Source organism: Myiozetetes cayanensis, unplaced genomic scaffold, assembly GCF_022539395.1.
Source record: "Myiozetetes cayanensis isolate MyiCay16 unplaced genomic scaffold, myiCay2020 scf5-8, whole genome shotgun sequence".
Lineage (NCBI taxonomy): Eukaryota > Metazoa > Chordata > Aves > Passeriformes > Tyrannidae > Myiozetetes > Myiozetetes cayanensis.
In genome coordinates this window covers 24,837,095-24,858,398 of record NW_026087742.1, presented here as the reverse complement: position 1 = coordinate 24,858,398, position 21,304 = coordinate 24,837,095, and the positions used below count along the sequence as shown (strand labels likewise).

Genomic DNA, 21,304 nt, shown 5'->3' with positions numbered 1-21,304 from the left:
GGAGGTGCTGTTTGAAAAACAATAGAAAGAAAAACAAGTCAGAAAAATTTCTGGTCACTCTGGGTTGGGTTTTTGCTCAACCTGTTACAGAGGTGAGGGTCCACTGCAGAATTTCCAGGTCTGTGCAGATCACACGCTTTAGAGAAATGTTTAACCAGCCCTGTTGGCAGCAGAATGCCAAAATCTTCCTTGCTTTAACCCTCTGCCCCTGGTAGCACCAGCTTTGGCCTATCCTTTTAGAAGTTTGCAGAGAAGACCAGCTTAGATGTGTCTGCCTATCTGTCTGTGCCCGGGCTGCAGCCTTCACTTCAGTCTTTCCCTTGCTTTCCAGGCAACAGACAAAGGCATGACCTGCTCCGTGAGCCGGGTGCAGTCCTGCGCGTCGCTCTATTCCGATCTTTGGCTCGTTCTCATTTTAGGGTTTAAGGTAAGTAACCTCTTGATTGATTCTTGCATTATAACTCTCTGTCTTACAACATAAACTGTTCAGCAGCATTCGTTGTTTTGCTGCCCTCCCAAGCTACAGGCCTATTGCAGATTCCAGCTACTCCTGTTCATCTCAAAAGCCCTGCTATTTCCAGTCCTTCCCATCTTAGAAAGGGTAAAAGCCCTGTAAGCCACTTTTCCCCTTCCTCACTATCTCTTTTCTGTACATGGTGCACATACAGTCTCTCTATTTCTCTCCCTGAAACCCCCTGTGCCTGATCTATCTCACTTAAAACTCATGTCTTGCTGTTCTCTAAAGCACACTCTTTCCATAAAGCCTCAGAAGGCCGTCCAGTGCAGTGGTCCACCCTGTGGCTCAGTCCTGAGTCCTCTGACTCCAAACCAAGGAGGTGCTGATGACAAGTGCTTGCTCCCTTACCTTTACAGGATGTTTATCAGCCTAATTATACCACCGGGGTGCACTTTCACTGGTGGAGCTCTGCACATGGCCGTTCTTATTCCATAAGTGTTAGTTGTACCGATGTAACTATGTAGGTGTAATTACTGCTGTAATTATCTGTGGTCTCATGTGTCTCTGGTATGGCAGAAGCTGGACACATTTCAGAAAGCTGATGTTGACAAAGCTGGTGAGATCACAGCCTTTCTTTGGTAATGGCTTCATCTCTGTGCAGTACAGGCAGTTCCTTTGTGATTCACTGTAATATAGTACTCACTGACCATCTACCCAAAATTGTAGGAAAAAGAGCAGAAAGGGACCTTACAACACAGCCAAGTCCTTCTCCCCTCTACATTTCAAAGGCATCGGTGTAGCTTGTCCTTAGAAGTCCTTTGGTATTGAAAATAGGTATTCCCTGGGTTTTCAGTGCTGTGTCTCCACCTCTGATTTTGTCTTGCAAAATCTTGTGTTAGGGTTTAGACAGGTGATGTCTTTGCCTACAGCTCCTACAAAATGCTTTCTGAAATAAAACATCCCCACTATCAGTCCCAAGTAATATTTTTTAGTGTTGCGTTGTATCTGACCCTGTTCCTTTCTACTTACTGGGGGTTGTGGAATTATTTCCTTAGTACTTTCTCTGGAGTTAATTTGGATTTACACTAATGTGAGAGTAGGCTTTATTTCTGTGTGTATGTAGCACTTCTTAGCATCCAGAGCATTAATGTGCTTAGCCCTTTGGGAAGCCACTCAGTGTATTATCCTGGTTTTACTGGAACAGAGCAATGAACAGAACTGATTTGCCAAGGACACGCCTGGAATTAGGAGCAAAATTCTCTGCTCAAGATTAAAACAAACAAACAAACAAACCACTTAGTCCTGTGCCTACTGAAAGTCCTACTTTACTAGACGGCAGTGCTGCTGTCTGTGTCCCAGATAGACTGTATGAATTTAAATGGGACTTTGGTGCTGGGATTTTTTTCTTGCGCAGGGATTAGAAGCTGACTTGCCTTTGGGCCATTTGGAGGTGCCCCACGGTGGCTGTGGTTATGGTCTAGGGCAGATTCTACAAAGCAGGGTCAGGCGTCTGCCTAGTTCCCAGCCAGGCAGGTCTCACCATCACAACCCCACCCTGAGAGTTTGTGGTGCTCTGAAGTTGCGAGTCTCACCAGAGACTGAGGACATGAACCTCTCTTGCCTGTGTCCCTCCAGACCTTAACTCTGGCAGTGGTCATTATGATCATCAAGCAGCCATAGCACAGAGGGGTCCAGAAGGGTCTAAAAAACATCTGCACTCAGGTCACAAAGCACTTCTTGATGCCCAAGTAACAGTGACTCCTAGTAAACTAAGGCAGACCCAGTTACACTTACTAGGTAGCACAGGAATAATTTAAATCATATTCTCTGTATTCTGGGTCGTTGCAAGTGCTGGCATTTTGTTAGATGGTATTTCCAAATGATCCTGAAGGCAGACCATGCCCTGCAGTATGGAGGTGGGCAAAAAATACTTGGTGTTTCCTGCTAGTGTCCCATAGAGAAGGAAGGCTTCATGCTAGTGGATAGTTTAATCCTGAGCACTCTGGAAAGATACATTTAGGGAACACTTGAGGGCCAGTGTGGTGAGGCAGCCTGCTCTGAAACAACTGATCTGCTCGGGGGGGGAGTTCCTCTGTGTACCGGGCACTTCTCTAGCGCCTTTCCCTTCTGCTGGAGTCAGGAAACAGCAAAGGGAAGGGAGAAGAATTGCACCTGGTAGTTTCCTGGATTGCTATTTAAAGAGGCACCAAGTACATCCTCTTCCCTCCAGTCTAAACCTCCATTTCTTCTTGCTTTTTTCTTTTGAATGTCTTCTGAACATCCTTCCTGCTCCTTCAGAGGTATGTCGTTGCTCCTAGATGGCACCCCACTGCTGCATCCCTGCAGGGACCTGTCTGTCTGTCTGTCTTTGCTTCTCCTGCTCCCAGCTGCCCAAGGAGCGGGTTTTGTGTCTTATCTCTCCTGGCCATCCCCTGCTCCGTGGCATCACCTGCTGACCTGACCCTCATCTTCTCACACAGCTTGGCTGGGACTCCTGGTGCCCACGGGCACCTTCCCTCCTGGCCTCTCTCCCCAGCCCCGTTCTGGCCCGCAGCAGCGTGCCGGGCGTTTGCTGCGGCGTCACCAGCGCGCGCTCAAGGTCTGCATTATAGATCAAAGAGCATTAATTAGGATGGCGCTGAGTGTATCTGAGCTCACCGGGCTTGGTTTGAGGTGGGGGTTGACACCATCAGGCAGTAATTTTCCACACTCTGGAAACCTCTTTTTTCTGCTTCCAGAGTATTCTCCTGCTGTACGGGACCTACTTGGCCGGTCTGACCGACAACGTCAGCTCCTCACCAGTCAACCAGTCCTTGACACTCATCGTTGGGGTCAACCTCGTTTTCCTGGCTGCTGGCACTATCTGCTTAGTTCATCGTTTCTTCCGTACTTGGCACAACTTGCTGTTTGGTTTTACCTCTGGAGGAATCTTTGTGTGTACAACCACGATCAACTGCTTCATCTTTGTCCCACAGGTATCTTCCACCTCTGTCCCATCACTTGGCTGGAAAGGGGCACATTTTCACAGTTTAACAACAGCAGCCTTGTGGACCAAAGCACGCACTTTCCTGCTTTTTTCTCCAGATGTTTGGGCTCACCTGAACAGCTCATTTTCCAAGCTCCCCCCCGTGGCTCTGCTTCCCCAAGCAAATTCCTGGAGTGTCATAGAATCACAGAAGGGTTTGTGCTGGAAGGGACCTTAAAGATCATGTAGTTCGAACACCCCTGCTATGAGCAGGGAACCTTCCACTAGACACATTACTCAAAGCCCCATCCAGCCTGGCCTTGAACACTTCCATAGATGGGAGCTCCACAACTTCCTTGGGCAACCTGTTCCAGTGTCTCACCACTCATAGTAGAGAATTTCTCCCTTTTATCTAATTTAAACCTACCCTCTTTCAGTTTAAATGCATTATCCCTTGTCCTATCCCTATGTGTCCTTGTAAAAAGTCCACTTCCAGCTTTATTGTAGGCCCCCTTTAAATCCTGGAAGGTTTCCAAGGAGTGCAGGTGTGTTGAAGAGCTGCTACTCAGAACCTTCCTGCAGGAATGTGCCACAGCTGGTGGCCACACAGAGAGCAGAGGTGGAGGCGAGGCAGTCGCTGGTGTCCTTCTCCTCCTGCGTGTGGGTGGCGGGATCGGTCCTTCATGCACTTGTCCTCTCCTCATACCTCACATGCCCATTCCCACAGAAAGTTTCTGCCCATGGCAGGGATGGAGCTGGGCTCGGGCCATCCACATGGCCTTGCCAGGCTCAGAGACTTTTCTGCTGCTGCTGGTGATCCCTGGGGGAGGCTGTCCTCTTCTGTGCTTTTAGAGAAGGAAGCTGGGCTTTGCCATGACTGAGGAAGCCTTTTGTGGTGAGGTGAGGCTCTTCTGCTTCCTCTGTCCTCCAGGAGCAGCCTGGTATGCCTGGCCACCATGTTGTTGGGAATAATGCTCCCATTGTTACAGGGAGAGGAAACAGTTGTTTACTCAGTTGAATGTCTGAAGGGATGTTTGGGCTCAAGGACATGAGGTGAGAAAGGGAGGAAGAGGTGAAGCTGAAGAAAGAACACATCTGTGCAGGGGAGGGCTCAGGGGATCTCGGTAATGTATATAAATACCGATGGGGGTGGAGTAGGGAAGGGAGAGAGTCAGGCTCTTCTCAGTGGTGTCCACTGACAGGACAGGGGACAATGGGCACAGAATAAAACACAGGAAATTCTATTTAAACATGAGAAAAAGGTTGGGTTTTTTCTGTGAAAGTTATAAAGCGCTGCAGCAGGTTGCCTAGAGGGGTCCATACTTGGATATAATCAAGGCCCAGTTGGACACAATCCTAGGCAGGTTGCTCCATCTGACCTTGCTTGAGCGGGGTGTTTGGACTAGATGATTTCCAGAGGTCCCTTCCTACCTCAGTTGAGGCAGTGTAACTGCAGAGTCTTAACCCCTTAGATGAGCAGCCTTTGGGAGCAAGGATCCAATCCCCCTCTGACAAGCACCAAACCTGCTGGCGATGCTTTGCCGAGTGCCAGGTCTCTCTAACTGGGGGCAGAGGAGCCGATGAACTGTGCTTGTGCTCTGCCTCTACCATTTTTCTGTGGGACCCTGGGGCCCTTGAACATTTTATTTAACTTGGATCTTTTAATTCATTACCTTGTTTTTCCTAATGGGCTTGCTTTTCTATTGCTCACCCGAGATCAATAAGCAGCTGGAGCTGGGCTGCACAAGGCTTCCATGCAGACACTAGATGAGAAAATAGGTACTAAGCGTTACTGGTTTTCAGCCTGTCACCATTGATTCAGGGATAAGGGGGCATGCGTGACACTGTCTTTGTCTGTCACGGAGTCAGGAGGCGGGAGAAGAGGGAGGGGGCTTTTACAGTGTGCTTAGAGGTTTCAGTGCAGACAGGCTCTGACTTCTCTGCATTAAAAGCTGCAGCCAGACACAAGGTAGGGCTCAGATGGGTGGGAGGCTCCAAGTGACACTGCAGCCCCTCGCCCAGCCATCTCTTGCCACTGGTCTCTGCTCTCCCGTCACACCCTGCCTTTGTCTCCCCCTCTCAAGTCCCTTTGTCTCCTTCGCGCTTGAGCTGTGCCTGCCTCCCGCTGTGTTGGCAGGGGCTCTGCAGATAACATCCTCTTCTGCTCCCCAGCTCAAGCAGTGGAAAGCCTTTGAAGAAGAAAGCCAAACTGTGAGCCACATGGCAAAATATTTCAGCAGCCCAAGCAGGAGCTGCCGCTCGGTGTACAGCGAGGAGCAGCTCTACCAGCTGATAGGGGAGAAGAACTCCATGAAGCGGCTGCTCACTGAGGTACAGGGCACTGCCAGGCCCCCCTCAACCACACCAGCTTCTCTCCTTCCCTTTTGTGGGCTGAAGGCTTTCCAGGGTGGGAAGCCCTTTTTTACACCCCTGTCTGCACGGGTGATCCCTCACCAGCCTCTTCCTTCCTGACAGGAAGAGCTGCTTTGTTCTGTCACATCACTCTGCACTCCAAAGCACCAAAATTTAGGCATAATCTGGAGGGTTTAAAAAAGATCTGTAGGGAGAAGTGCAGGGGAGCCTGGTTCCCACAGCCTGGTCAAACCTGGTTGATTTAGAGGGCAGATGCTCTGTCTCAGAAAAGCCCCCAGCCTCCTGTTCTCTCACCTGCACTGCATAGGTGGAAGCAACCCCAGCTTGGAGAGCTGCCTGCCCAGTGACCCCTTTCCCACACCCCCATCTGGGGGGCTTCAGGGGAGGGTGAGGTCACACATGCTGCCAGTGTGGCTCTTGCCATGCAGAGAGGGGTAATTTGTTTTCTAGCAATGCCAGCTTCCAAGCTGGCAGTGTTTTCATACCCTCTGCCTGCCCCGTGCCTGACAGGCTCATTTGTCTGACACAGAAAAATGCCGTGATTGAAAGCCTGCAGGAGCAAGTGAGCAGCGCCAAGGAGAAGCTGATGAGGCTGATGTCTGCGGAGAGCGGCTGCAATCCCCGTGCCTTGCCAGCAGCTCCCGGCACCTGGAGCTCAGGGGGGCATGGGGATGCCTCGGGGGACTGCTGCCCCCCGGATCCCGAGAGGGATGGGTGGCAGCCTCCCTGCTCGCTGGGTACACCGCCTCTTTGCAGCAATCCTCAGGCCCTCCAGGAACATGCAACACAGGAACCCGTCTGCTCTCAGGTGCTGCTTTTTAACACAGGGGGCAGCAGTGAACGTGGCCTGAAAGACGTCCAGGAGTGTGGGACACCTGCAGAGCAGAGGCAGCCTCCGGAGCAGCTGCCAGGCCAGGACAACTCAGGTGGTGTAGCCTGGGAGTCATCCCCCAAAGTCAGCTATGTAAACAGCGAGAAGCTGTGGGAAATCTTGCAAGAGCTAAGCCTGGACGGCAAAAACTACAGCCCAGCCTTACCTGCAGGAGCCCCACTTGGCGGCCTGGGCGCCCCAGGTGACCAGGGAGAAACATGGGGGGGCCAGGAGGGCTACCCAGGCGCCCACACACCCCTCAGCCCTTACCTGGCGAGGCGCCGTCGGAGGATCCCTTTGCCCCCTGCCTCCACCCACTTCCCTGGACGTGCATCCCCTCGTGCCAACCACAGCGGGAAGGAGGTGGGCAGCTGGGTCCATGGGGAGTCGGCACATGTCTCCCTAGAAAGGGAAGGGGAGATGGCTGGCAGAGGAGTCCTTCACCCCCCAGCACCGTCCTCTCCAGCCATCCCTAGGGAGGTCTGCCTTCAGCCAGAGGGGTGGCTAGGATGGCCAGAGTCCCAGGGTGCTTCATCATGCATCCCACAGGAGCAGTGGCGATGGCAGGGCACCCCAAGGGGACCTGCTGAGCCTTCCTTGTGCTCGCTATACTATTACCCAGACTCTGACTCCAGCAGCAGCAGCAGCTCTGAGGAGATGTTTCACGGCTGCCACCGGCCCTGCTGCGAGGTCTGCTTCCAGAGCCCACGCGGCTCCCTGGACAGCAGCAGCACGGACACGGACACAGAGCCCAGTGACTGCATGGACCACCAGACAGAGCACCACAGCGAGCCCCAGCCTGTGGTGAATTTCAAAGACGATCTGAAACCTACCTTTGTGTGACTGGGAGCACCCCTGCCCCAAAAGCAAGTGCCCTTTCACCCCTGAAACACTGCACATTTTCAGCAATGCTACAGCTGCATGTCCTTCTGGGGGATGTGCTTTTTTCTGGAATCTGGGGATCAGGAATAAACCTTGCCCCATTCTGGGTTGCAGTGTCAGCTTCAGCCTGATCAGCTGTGACTGCAGACCGAGTTTGGCTGAGCGTGGGTTGGAAACACTCAGGGAGGTGGCTGTGCTTTTGTCCTGGCTGCTCTCGGCAGCTGTCTGTGCCCCACAGACACTTCTGTCGTTCCTGGTGCTGGCAGTGGAAGGACTGGGGCTGGGTGGGCTGTGAGAGCCCACACTTCATCACCTCAGAGGGCTTTCCCTGTGAGAACGGGGTGATTTGCACTGGCAGGGAGCAGCACGAACACACATGGCTTCTTGCACACAGCATAGGTACAGAGAAAGGACTCCTTCCCCCAAGGCTGCCGATGGAGAGCCTCTCACTGGCATCACATCCAGCCAGGTGGAGAAGCAGTTCCAGGTTGCCACTCACCTGGGGCATGTTGCTCTCAGGCAAAGCAAGGATGATGGGGTGGGGTTTGTACAGGAACCTTTTGGATTTTGGTGGGTTTTTTGTAGCATCTGAGTGAGAAAATGGTGTCCAAAGGTGATGTCCCAGGAGATGTCTTTGCATTTTGTGTAGTTCAGGTGCATGGTCGTAGGTGAGACTCAGGTCAGAGCTGAAGAGAAAGGCAAGCTAACAATTGTAAAGGAGGATATGAAAAAGTTTTTCCTTTTTTTTACCTTGTTTTCTGGGGCTTATGCCCTTCTGTATGTCTTTGTATGGATGATGTAGTTGGAATAAGGTTTGTTTAAATTAATATGCTCTGTTTAATTTTTATCTTAGAATTACCAAGAACAGTAAATCCAGTGTGCATGCCTTTTTGGGGATATTTGTGACAGCATTTCAGCATATCATTGCCTCCACCGGAGTTCAGGACGCTGGGACCTGACACTCAGTGCAATAAAAACCCTCTGGAGAAAGACTTTGTTAAAAAGGCAGGTTTCAGAGGAATCCCAATCCCAGTTCTGAACAAAGCATGTTAGCACTGCCCTTTCTATTAGCCATTACAATGGTGGAATCCCTCACCTCTGTGTCCCCTTTTTTTCCCCCTTTTGCCTCTGTTGTTTTCCAAGCTCGCATCAAGGGCACATCACCAAATCCAATAGTCTTACGAGGAATAATATTCCCACCGCTCCTCTTTGCTTCTAAAATGGAAACACTCCAGACAGAAGGTAATCCCTTTTTTTTTTTTTTTTTTGGTCACTTTTTGCTAAGAGAAACCTTTTTTTTTTACAGTTGTCTGAGCACTGACGGCTCTGGCCTCGCTGTTGAAATGCACTGACCGGGGGTCCCCCAACTGTGCAGGGCAAACCCGGGGGCTCCCTGCAGTGGGACTCGGGAGCTCTGTCCCCATCGCCTCCCATCCGCCTGCAGTTCTGCAGTGCTCGCAGCAGGTGCTGCTGCTGCCACACCGGGTGCGCCGGCAAATATCAAGTGCCCCACGAGGTGCATCCCACGGCATCCCCACACTGGGAAAACGGGGTGGGACAGGGATGCTCTAGGGACCCTATTAAATATGGGGCAAAACCACTTTTCCCCACCCCCCCAAGCATATTTAGAACAGCACTTTGCTCTGGGGCTGGGAAATGCTGGTGCAAGGTCAAAGGAAATGATCAACCATGATCCTACCTGGAAGCGGCCGATATAAAAATTAACTTAAAATCCACAAATGAATGCAGAAAAAACTCTCTGGAGAACTTTGCACCTATGGTTTATTTGGAAACTCATCACTGGAATTTGAGGCAGTTGCTTTTCTGTGTGGTGTCCAGCAGCAACCACCTGAAAACTGCACGGTGTGTGGATGCCAAGAGTGTCCACTAGCACAAATAGTGCGGGCCAGCAGGACTAGGGCAGTGATCATCTCCCTGTGTTCGGCACTGATGAAGCCACACCCCAAATCCTGTTTTCAGTTTTGGGCCCTTTCCTTGCTGCTGGCTGTTTAGGAAGGGACACGTCACAGCTGGTATGAGACGTCTCTCTGTGCCTGCTTGCTGGAGCTTGGCAAGAGCCGGGAAGGCAGGAAGCCTTGAGGCTCTTGTGCCACAACCACCTGCCATTGCTCAGTCTGCCTCTGTTACCCTGTCAGCTTGCCGCTGTTTAGGAAATAACAAAATTGGTCTTGATTGCGATTGAGCTGCCTGGTTTAAAAAAAAAAAAAAAAAAAAAAAAAAAAAGAGCTTTGTTAGCTATGGTAGAGAGGGATTAAGCCAGGTTCTCTCGGACAAGAGTAGTACTGACTGTTGGTGCGGAAGTTTCCCCCCTGCCATGTACTGGTGTAAGCAGCTGGAGTCTGTGGGAACCTCTTGCTCTGAGCTTTGATACCAGGGGCAGTTGTTAGAAATAATGTGTGCTTGAAAGTACTGCAAGAGGGAAAACTCTCAGGTGTCCTTGGCCCAGAGTAACCAGACTGTGCAAGCCATGGAGACAGTGGTGTAGAGTGGTGCCACATCGGTGCAGGTATGCTCCTGTGGCGCAGTGGGGAGCAGCAGAGAGAGACCCAATGGCTTCAAAGTAGTCTGTGCTGCAGGTTTTGAGAAGGTGAGGAAGCACCCACATCTATATGACCTCCACAGGTCTGGAAGAAGCCTCAGAGAAGTCTTCCTCGAGTCCAACAGCCATGAGGGCTGTGGAGAAGTGCTCTCCTCTTGAGCCCAGAAACCGGGCCTCTTACCTTTCCCAGTTTTTTGTGGCTGTCTTCTCCTTGGCCTCTACCTCTCGTTATGTACTACTGCAGCTGCTGCTGTTGCCCCAAGGTCTGCTCTCAGAGCCAGAGTGGCAATGCTGTAAATAGCCAGTTGTGAGGCATCAGTGTAAGCTGCATCCCGGTTGCTGGCCTTGTGCTGCAGAAAGTGATCTCATCCTTGGGGAACTCCTAGGAGACAGGAAAGAAAACACCATCAAAAGAATTGAGTATCCTGGGACAGCGGGAGAACTGTGGATGTTTTAGCAGTTGATGTTAACTGCAGGAACTTTCCGCTACATTACATGGTCGTGCCCTGTGGACGTGATCCCTGCACACACCTGGCTGAGCAAGTGCATGGGATAGCACCACATGGTTCCAAGAACTGAGTTTCTTTCCCACATTAAAACTGTGTACTGAAGCTGCTGGAGCTCATTCACCTTGGAGTGTGTACCCGTCTGTTTACAGGGAGGCTTTTTGCTTTCAAACCCATGTCACCACCTTTCCCCTGTGTAGAGGAGCCTGCAGCTCAGCTGGTTTTCTTCTAACTCAGGCACTGGTAGCTGTATGCTTTGTGCTGTCAGAGCACAATCATTTACATAAGGTTGGGGTTTTTATGTTGTGGGGGTTCTGTTGGTTTTTTTTTGGGGGGGATTGGGTTGGTTGGTTGGTTGTTTTTTGGGTTTTTTTTTGGAGATTCTTGAAGACAGGACGGGTGTGAAGGACTTTGTCCTGTCAGGCAGCTAGATAAAGCACTCTGTGATTCAGCATTTATTGCACCCTACACAGATTCCTCTGTTATCATACCAACAGGAATGTGGGGCTAGAGGGGATCTCCTAGTCGTCATATTTCCCAGCAGTGACAAGCACTGAGTCATAAAGTCCCTCTTGTTAATTTATCACAGTCCATCTTAAGACTCATTGGGAATTTTCTTGGCAGGTTATTCCAGAACCTCACTTTGACAGAAAGAAACTTGTTTCTCATTTGCAGCCCACATTTTTTCATAGCCTATTTTTGTCTACTTGTTCTCATGCCAGTGCTGTCTTGTAGTTAGTAGCTGTTCTTCCTTCCCGTTCTCCAACCTACTCTCTTACATGCCGATGAAGAATGTGGCATTTTCTTCCCAGGATCCCTGGTCTACTTGGAGAAGAGACTCTCTGTTTTTAGTTCCCTCTAGCAGCTCATACTTATTTCATCCCCTTTCTGTCTGCAGGGAGGGAGAGCCCTGGTGTGCCTTCGCAGCCATGTGAGGATCACTGTATACACTGCTCCCTGCCCCCAGCTGCAGAGGAGTTTATAAAGACTTTGGCAGGATGCTGGGACAAGATCACGCTCACCTTTGGAAAGAGAGCCCATGAGAAGAAATAGTCATCGGTAGTCAGGACATCAGAAAGGCAGGCCAGAAGCAGGCAAAATTCTTGTAGGCCATCAGGAAGCTGAAGTTTTCTCTGCAAGTCTGCAATGTCCCTGGGGTTCCCAGCACCCACTGGGTGCTAGATTTACCATCAGTATTTTAATATACTAGCACAGAACAAGGCCTGACCATCCGTGTTACCTTTCAACACACTTCCTGCAATTGCTGAGAGGTGCATCTCTGCCTGGCGAGTGTGGAAACCCTGAAAAGCTTTTATTTCTTGGAGTTTCCCATGACTTAGAAAACCTATAATGACCTGAGCTCCTTATAAAAAGCCCCTGGTACCTCTCAAGGGGTTCACAGGAAGGAAAAATGAAAGCTCGCCCTCTGCAGTGTCCTGATGACACGATCCAACACAGGAACAGCATGGATGTTTTATTGGACAAGGTGAATATAATGAGCAAGGCACCCTTCTGGAGTTGTGTGCTGGTTTCCAGGCAATTACATCTCGTATCTAACCCAAATGAGTCGGGTGATATTTCAAACCAAAGAGAACGGCAGGAATAATATTAGCTGATGCAATCGCACCTTGAATTTACAGCAGTGCTAGGCAGATCCATGAACAGTGGGATACTCTGTACATGATTACAGCAAATTCAAGCCCTTGTTTGAAAGCAGCTGGGTTTTAGTTGGGTTTTTTGGAACAGTCCTCAAATCTAGGTGGTGGATAAAGGCTTCCTTTCCTCTGACAGGTGAATCTTTCATTTGAGGGTGAATTACACTTTGGCAAGATCAGTTTTTAATTTCCTCGCTATTACAGCCTTTTTCATGCCAGTAACAAAAACACATTTAGTGCTCATCCTGCTTCTGCAATCTGTTCTTCGCAACTCTCTGATGGTGAGGTCTTTTTCCTAGTTCTCCTAATACCTGATAGGAGCCCGCTGCAGTCAATGGGGGAGGCAGGCTCTGCCGCTCCTGGAAGCCCAGCATTACTGGGTACCTGCTGTGCCACAATATGAAACCCTGGGCTAAACACCACCTTCTGATGGGAAGAAGCTCCCAGGCCTCATTGCCTAAGGCCACAGCTGCTTGAGTGCATCTGAATTAAGCCTTTAAAGCAGACAAACCCAACAACAACAAAGTGTACCCAGTGATGACATGGGGTCTAATTTACTTGAAGACAAAACTTGGGAGTCAAGAGCCTTGTCTCTTCTAATGACTGTTATGCTCATCTCAGAGAGAAAAACCACGGTCTCTTCTGTCTCTCCCTGGCACCTGTCATTCAGGTGAACACAAGACCACCTCCCTGAGCTGCATCAAGGCTTCTTCACTGTATGTTTGCAAAACTGGCTCTGAGTGCTTCACCACTCACCCTAAGAGACCAGTTGACCCATCAGAGAACAAGAAAACAAGAGCTGATGCTCCCAGCTGGGCCCTGGTTAACTTCCTCAGATAGCAGGTCTTGGATATCAGTGAGAATCCCAAATGCCCTCTTGAATAAGTGAGTGAGAGGCTGGAGAAGGTGGAGAAGGAGTTCAGACAACAATCTGGGGTATCAACAGTGGAGACCAATGTTTTTGCTGTTGAATAGTCATGAGTTGCTGTATGTGGATGGTTTGTTCACAACAGCTAGTTTTAGTGAGTTGAATACTTCTCTGCATGTTCATGCAGGTGTTTGTGTCCTTACACACAGGGAAAACATCCCACTTTTCTCTCCCAGTGGATCATCCCACTGTCTAGAATAATTGGAATTTGACAATCACTTAGAGAGAGACAAGAACCCTGTTCCCCATCAGCAATCCAAGCATCTGCTGAAGCAAGTATGAGATTTCTACCACTAAGCAAAGATTTTTCTGGATAATGACAGCATTAGAAACAACCCCACAAGCATGTGAGATACTTCTGGTAAAGCACTTAAATAAAAAAAATCCTCTTGCAGCTTTCCACTGGGAAAAATGAGTGCCCTGCCATGCAATCAGACCCTGGGCTGCAGGGGGGCCACAGTCCTACAAGGAGAGATGACGCCTCTATGCTGGACACAGCAGGGGCCTATTTATATTGCAGAATTGGGCTATCCTCCCCCTGATCCAGACAGCATCAATCTTGCAGCAGCAGCAGGAGGCAAGGTAGGTTTTGCACTGACCACCTACCTTCTGGTACAGCTGGAAATCTAGGAACAATATCGTTTCCAACATTATTCATCAGGTTTCAGGACGGGTGCCAAGCTCTGTGCGGCCAACAGCTGAGCAACAGAGATTTTGTCTCTCCTTTTACAGGATTATTGTAAAATAATTTCCCTCCGTGACCAGTTTAAGCTATTCTAATGCACAGTCATAAATGAGACATTGACTTCTAAAGATCTTCCTACCCTTAGGGTGGCAGATGAAAGAACCGGTCACAGCTTTGTTCTGCCGCAACATGCCTGGAAGTGTTGAGAGACATGCTTTCATTACAGGGAAATTTCCACTGTCTCATTGGGTTTGCAAGTTTATAACCTACCTGTAGAGCATAAAAGAAATGCTGGGCTGACCAAAACAGATAGAAGACATTGATTTGCTCGTGCCATTCAGGCAGCAAGAGCTGTTCTGCTGATTTCTGTGTCTGTGAGAAAGAGCACAGCGATTTCCACCTCTAACACAAACCTGGTGGCTTTTTTCAGCAACTCAGCAAGCGTGCTCAAGCCCAGAATAACAGAAATTCCTTTAATAAACCTGAATATCAGTTTTGTAAAACAAAGTGATCAGTGAAAGAGAAGTTCATGACACAGTGCTGAGAAGGATGTTGCTCAGATTAATTCAGCTGCTCAAGCAGATTGCTCCTTTAACACTGTCTATGACTTAAGTCCCCAGTGTAATACCACTATTTTTATGACTCAGCAGTAACCAATGCAATAAATTAATTCAGGGGATGTTCCAGATAACGAGGAGTTTATCCTGCAGCAAAAAGGTCTCCAATGAAGAGTAAAATGTTAGAGATCCAGAGTATACAGTAATTATCAGATTCTGATAATTGGTGAGAATGGGAATGAGAAAAGCAAAGTGAAATAGGTTATGATTGCATTATCTAACAATTAACATTCCTATGCACAGGGTTGCATAATATCCCCTGCATTTAAGGGCTGCATAGCATTTCCTATAAAAATGCCTTGGATTCACTTGCTTATAATTTTCTTAAAGCTTAGGCATTTACCAAAATGTTCATGCTGAGAGTGCTGAAAAGTTAAAATGAAAGTGATTCAGGACATTTCCAAGAAGAAGGCTAACAAAAATGCATTTGTCCCATTTTAGGCACGTCTTAGTTTTTTGTGTGAGACACTTCATCTCCCCCACGCCATACGAACTGAAAATCCATTTTGTATGGGTCTTGACAAAAGCCATCCAAGCTGGACATAAAGCATGGCTTTATGACTTTGAAAAGTCACAGACCACATAGGTCTATGGAAGCATATTAGCACTTTGTGGAAAACAGCCATCCCCCAAATCATCCCTGAAAAGCTGAGTGTGCTCCATGTCCTCACAGCTGCTGGAGCACCCTGCCCCTAGGCTGGGCACAGGTGGTGGCCAAGCCCACCACACCTGCCAGTCCTTGACATCACCACTGTAAGAGAGTGCACTGGGCTGAGAGCAAAGTGGGGTTTGTCTCATTAAGGCAATCACCACCACGCTGGCAGTGAAGCAGCATGGCAGAAGAAGTGGTTGTGAAAGCCACTCGTGGGAGAAAAATGGTAAATCTGTTTGAAGAAGCTGTGGCTGGGGCTGGAATGGCTGGGGGACGAGGTGGTGTAAGAGGGGGAGGCAGTGTGACTGGAGCAGAGGCAGGAAGATGGGGAGCATAATTTTCTGAGTCAACAGTGAACAGGGATAAGGATAGAGAAAAGGCCACTGAAGATTCAGGGTTTGGAAGCAGCTGTTGGGCAAAAAATGTGAGGGAGTAGGGGAAAGAGCAGGAGTGAAAAAAATGTGTGATAGCAGGACAAGCCAGGTGGCTGAGAGGGGGAGAGAGGCAGGATATGGGCATGACTTGAGGTGGGATGCAATTAGTGGAGGCAAGGGTGGGGAGAGGAGAGACCCTGACTTGACAGTGGTGGGGCAGGGAGCAGAGGAGATAGCAAAGGAGCTGTTTGTTTTCAAGGGTCTGGATTAGGGAGAACATGGACAGAAACAAGCAGAAAGCTCCTGGTGGCACATATTGCTCTCCAGAGTTTGGAAAGGAGCCCAGGTGTCCTTAGACTCTCATCTCACCTGCTGCCAGGATGTGGATCTGAAAGACAAGCCTCTGGTGCTAGCTAGCAGCACAGCCATCCCTTCCTACTCCCACCATAACTTTCACTAGTTGGAGAGGACACAGTCACTTGGGTTGCTTCTCCTGATCCCTGGAAGAGGTCTTTGTGGTGAGTCTGTAACAGGATTGTTAATGAACTCTGTGGATTTGCGTATCATGGCATCTTTGCTGAGTTGACTTTAAAGCAAACTCACTGGGATCCTCTAAAGCAGAGCGCAGTAATCTGTGCCAAAATGGCTCTGAAATCAAGCATTCAGAAGTTACAGAAGGCTGAAATTAAAATAATGTGTGGAAACTTAATTTGGCTTAATTTTGGCATGTATGACTTTGCGGAAAAGAGGCCTGGAAGGGACCTCAGGGAGCCATCTGGGGACTCCAGTCCATATCTTTCTCTCAAGGCAAGAAATAATTATTCCTAGATGATTCTTGACAAATGTTTCTCTAATCTTCTCTTGTGAGACAGGCGTTAATTACATGATTACATATTTTTTTCTTAATGGCATCCTGCCTTAGTGCATAAAATACACTGGGACCATGCTGTGGAGGAGACTGGGAACACAGCTGGAGAAAGGACAGGCTCATGGTTCAGCTTGTGGACTGCTGCCCTGGAGAGCTGCCTGTGCTTCAGAGTTCCTGGGTGGTCATTTAAATCAGACTTCTCCTGGATGGTCATTGATTGCGTTTTCTCCCTTTTCTGGGTGTGCAGTTTGAAAATACTGCCTCTGATTTATGTGTCCGTGCTTGGTACCCTGTTTTGATGCAGTGTTAGGGCTTTTATTTTACCACCACCACCCAAACTGCCCAGACCATGTGGCACTGGTTCCCATAGACTGGAAAATAAAACTGAAGTTCCTCTGCACCATATTCAGCACTGGCTGTAATATGTCTCTCCTCTCCCATGTCCCATCTGACCCTGCCCTGTGCACTCTGTCAGCTTCCATCTCCCCAGACCTTGCTTATTTTGCTGAAAGCATGTGTACAGAATGATGATTCCCAGATCCTTCATGTTTTTTGTGGACAACTCCTCTGACTATTTTGTTAAGTTCAGGTTTCTCCATAACCACCTCATCCTCAGAGGTATATGCATTCGGTGCAATTAATTACACAAGTAATGTCTATAATTACCTCAGGGAAAAATCAGTGAAACACTTAAGAAATGAGAGCATACAGGACACTAGGAACTACTGTAGTGGATGGCAGGATCATCACAGAATCAGAATTGTGGAGGATGGAAGGGACCTCTGGAGATCATTTAGTTCAACATCATCTTATTCACAGAGTGTAGCTACACCCAGTTACCAAGGTCCACGTCCAGTCGGGTTTTGTATATTTCCAGAGATAGAATCATGGAATGATTTAGGCTGGAAGGAACCTTAAAGATTAGCTAGTTCCAACCCCACTGCCATGGGCAGGGACAACTCCCACTAGACCATCTTGCTCAAAGCTCCATCCAACCCGGCCTTGAACTCATCCTCCACAACTTCTCTGGGCAACCTGCTCCAGTCTTTGACTACCCTCACAGTAAAAAGGGTGTTTTCTGGTATTCAGGTAAGAGTTTCATGTGTTTTAAATAGTGCCTACTGCACCTTGATCTGTCAGCGGGCACCCATTTCCCTCCTCTTCATTCCCTTCCACCATATATTTGTACACATTGATGAGATTCCCCCTGAGCATTTTGTTCTCTAGGCTGAACACTCCCAGATTTCTGTGTCTTCCCTCATAAGAGAGATGCTGCAGTCCCTTAATCATCTTTTTGGTCTTTTGCTGGAGTCGCTCCAGTAAGCCTCTCTCTTTCTTGCACTAGGGAGCCCAGAACAGGACAAAGAAGGCCTTACCAGTGCTGAGTAGAGGGGAAACATCACCTCTCATGACCTACTGACCGTGCTTTTCCTGATGCAGCCTGGGATGTTGCTGTCTGTCTTTGCTGTGAGGGCACACTGCTGGCTCGTGGCCAGCTTGACGTCCCCCAGAACCCCTCAGGTCCTCCTTTGCAGAGCCCTCAGCCTGTACAGCATGGGGTTATTCTTCCCCAGGTGCAAGGACTTTGCATTTCCCTTTGTTCATGCGATTCCTCTCTGACCAATTCCCCAGCCTGTCCAGGTTGCTCTGGATGGCAGCACACCATCTGGTGTGTCAGCTACTCCCGGCTTTGTGTAATCTGTAAAATTGCCAAAGGTGTACTCTGCCGCATCATCCAGCTCATTAATGAAGTTGTTAAACAGTATAAGACCTAGTAACAGGATATACCACTGGTGACTGGCCTCTAGCTGGACTTTGTGCTGCTGACCATGACACTCTGGGCTCGGCCATTCAGCCATTTTTGGATCCACCTCACAGTCCACTTATGTAACCCATAGTTTGTCAGGTTGTCTATGGGGATGTTGTGGGAGACACTGTCAAAAGCCTCACACTAAACTCAGTGCAAACAACATCATTGCGCTCCTCTCATTCACCGAGCCAGTTATTGTGCTGTGAAAGGTTGGTTAGACTGGATTTCTCCTTTGTAAATCCATGCTGACTACACTTGATACCCTTGTTCTTCATGTATTTGGAAATGGTTTCCATGATTTTTTGCTCCATTGCCTTTTTAGGGATTGAAGTGAGGCTGACCAGACTGTAATTTCCCAGATCCTCCTTCTTGTCCTTATTGAAGATAGTAGTGATATTTGGCTTTCTTCCAGGCCTCAGGAACCTCTCCTGGTCACTGTGATCTTTCAAAGAATGGCTTTGGAATTACATTATTCAGCTTCCTCAGCACTTTTGGGCCCCTTGCTCAAGGGCCTGGGATTGTTGAAGGACATTCTCATCAGTAAACCTTCCTTCTGGGTCACCTACCCGTTTCCACCTTTTGTGCATTTCCTTTTTATGCCAGAGTTTAGTCAAGACATCTGTGCTCATCCATGTCCACTTGATTTTTGCTTGATTTTCTTCTTGTCAGGATGAACCACTCTTGAGCTTTGAGGAGATGATCCTTGATTGCCAAACAGCTCAGTCCCTGGTTTCTAGTTCAGTATCTTCCTCCTGACTGTGATCAGGGCAAGATCTGTCAGAGCATTTTACAAATGTTCCCATATGTCCATACGTAGACAGTGATTTGAATTCAAACAGCATGTTTCATACCCTTTACCAAAAATGGGGTTCAGTATTACCTATTTCAGGGGTATTATCCAGGTTCTTGCCTGTAGGTGATATCCTGCATCAGTGACTTTCAGAGTCCAGTTAGAAATATAACTCTCTTTCTGTCACCTAGTGGGAGGCTTCTTACCCCAGAGGCCACTTACTAGGCAGGTCTTTCTAGGGTTCTTCCACACATGTGGAGAAGAGACAGGATCCTTTAGGGGAAGTTTAAGAGCAACCCCACTTGAGAACTAGAATCATCTCCTGGAGAAGATTGTTCTTTGGACAACCCAAGAACAATTTAGACAATGTGAAGTCTGTCTCTTACTCCAAAAATCAACAGGCACTGTTCTAACCACACAGTGTGAGCACTTCACTCACTCCCTGCTGCTCTTTTGGGGGAAGGAATTCAAGAGATAAGAGGTCTTACCAGGAAAAGATTTGAAATGGTGTCCAGGATGATCAGGATAGTTTTGCTGTCCTTGGCTGAGAGCAGGTTGAGCAGAGGTTTGAGGACTCCAGAATGAACGAGCTCCACCACCTGATCCACTGTTCCTCCAGTCGTGATGTTGGCCACTACCCAAACAGTGGTAGTCACCTTCCAGTGACTAGAAGACACTGCTACTTTAAATACATGGAATATACAATAGCTGCTTAATTTAAAAATAATTCCTTCTACTGCTTTTGAAAGTGCCGCCTTTCCCGCTAATTGCATTGTCCCCTTGCTCCCATGCTATGAGGCAAAGAGAATGTCCTTTTGAACTCAGAACGGCATCATCAGCTTGATATGGCTTAAATCCAGTCCAATTAAAAATACATAAATGTGGCACTTCCCTTAAGTCAGATGTCCTGAAATGACTCCTTTATAAAAAGGCATTGTTAATCCTACCAGGCCTTTTTTTCTTTCGGGCTCTTTCCTTAGGGGTCATTTGGAGTGACTGCTGCTCCAGTCATTCTAACCTGCTTTAAGCTCACCCATTTCCTTTCTGTGTCCTTACGTGCCTGCTCATTGTTGCCTGTTGAGTTCAGCCTTGCTCACTCTGCTGGCTTGCAGCCTCTGCAGGGTCTGAGAGGAATGCTCATCCAAATCTTGCAGAACAGCATGTGAGCGATAGCGGCTGGGCTCGATCAGGAGATAAGCTTTGCTGACCATTAGCAAAACAATGGACTGTACGTTCAGTGCTGCTAAATACACAGAATAAACAGGGAGGGGGGGAAAAATAGGTTGCTCGCAACAATCACGGTCACAAAATGTTCAGGAGGAAATGAGATTCTGGAAGAGATTTGTTGTTTTATTTTTTTTTAAGGAATGGAATTGTTTCCATTGATTTCTAGGGCTTTTTGGTGCTTTCATGCTACTGGTTTCTTGTCTCCAGCCAGTTAGATCTTGCTGTGGGATCCTGAATCCTACCTTTAAGAAAGGCTTTTGAATTATGTCTAATAGGCTGAAGAAAAAGCAACATGGGTTATTAGTCTGATCAAATTAGGAGATGTGCTCTCTTATACAGAGTATAAAAGATTTTGCCATGTCAAGCAGTCTACAGGGAATTAGGGGAAATAAGCATACTTTATGGGAACACTCAGGACTCATGTTTTAAAGACACAGTGGTGAGTCTTTTCTGTTGTTTCCTGTGCCTACTTTTAAGCTTTGTGTTGGCAAACCCTCTAGCCTGTCCACATATTTGCTAATTTTTTTATACTGGATAATTCAGTTTCAATGCCATATTTTCCCAGATGTTTTAGAGATCTGGGAGAGAGCTCTCCTTTTAAAAACAGCTGTGTCTCCATCTCAGGGTAAGGACAGGTGTCAGCACCAGATGTACAATGCAAGATGCAGCAACAATTAGTAACCATTTGCCAGCCAAAGATGAAGGAAGTAGTGTGCGATGGTGATTAGTGAGCAGCCTGGAAGGGGGATCATTAAATCAATTAGAGCACTTGGCAAAAACTCAGTGAACAAAATGAAAATACTGTTACATTTTTGGCCACTTCCTAATTAGCTTTGCATTTTCTCCCAGGTCGTCTGAGGAGAATCACCACCTTCAATTCCGGGCTGCAAACTAAAGATCCCCAGTTCGTAGGCAAGACATACAACAACAGTGCAAGTTCAGTGCTGTAGCTGATGGATGTAGAATGATCAAGGTTTCGTAGCTCTATTCAGCCATTTTGCTCTCCCTCTCTGCAGACATACCATGCTCTGCACAGTTTGCCTTGCAGACACCAAGACTGGCTCTAACCCACCAAGCACTATCA

At 48.2% G+C, this 21,304-nt stretch overlaps 1 protein-coding gene and 1 long non-coding RNA gene across 8 annotated transcripts in view; one reads left to right on the top strand and one right to left on the bottom strand.

Annotated features, from left to right (window-relative positions):
- The window catches only part of GPR156 (G protein-coupled receptor 156), a 31,167-nt gene extending 15,734 nt beyond the window's left edge, over positions 1-15,433 (top strand). For 5 of the 6 annotated variants that reach the window (XM_050332936.1, XM_050332937.1, XM_050332940.1 and 2 more), the window contains 4 exons: positions 332-427; positions 3,196-3,432; positions 5,595-5,753; positions 6,325-8,375. In XM_050332936.1, coding sequence (XP_050188893.1) covers positions 332-427; positions 3,196-3,432; positions 5,595-5,753; positions 6,325-7,509 — 1,677 coding nt within the window. In that variant the 3' untranslated portion in view covers positions 7,510-8,375. Of the gene's footprint in view, positions 1-331; positions 428-3,195; positions 3,433-5,594; positions 5,754-6,324; positions 8,376-11,512 lie in introns of those variants that run through there. The other variant, XM_050332941.1, reaches the window with a different exon arrangement.
- On the bottom strand, positions 9,315-20,114 carry LOC126649108 (uncharacterized). 2 transcript variants are annotated; one of them, XR_007630970.1, is made up of 4 exons: positions 19,482-20,114; positions 18,770-18,959; positions 10,290-10,490; positions 9,315-9,756 (listed from the first exon to the last, which is right to left on the bottom strand). It is a non-coding gene; the product is annotated as an uncharacterized LOC126649108 (long non-coding RNA). The 2 variants fall into 2 exon arrangements; XR_007630969.1 differs by lacking the exon at positions 18,770-18,959 and having other exon boundaries at positions 19,482-20,104.
- Positions 20,115-21,304: the final 1,190 nt, after the last annotated feature.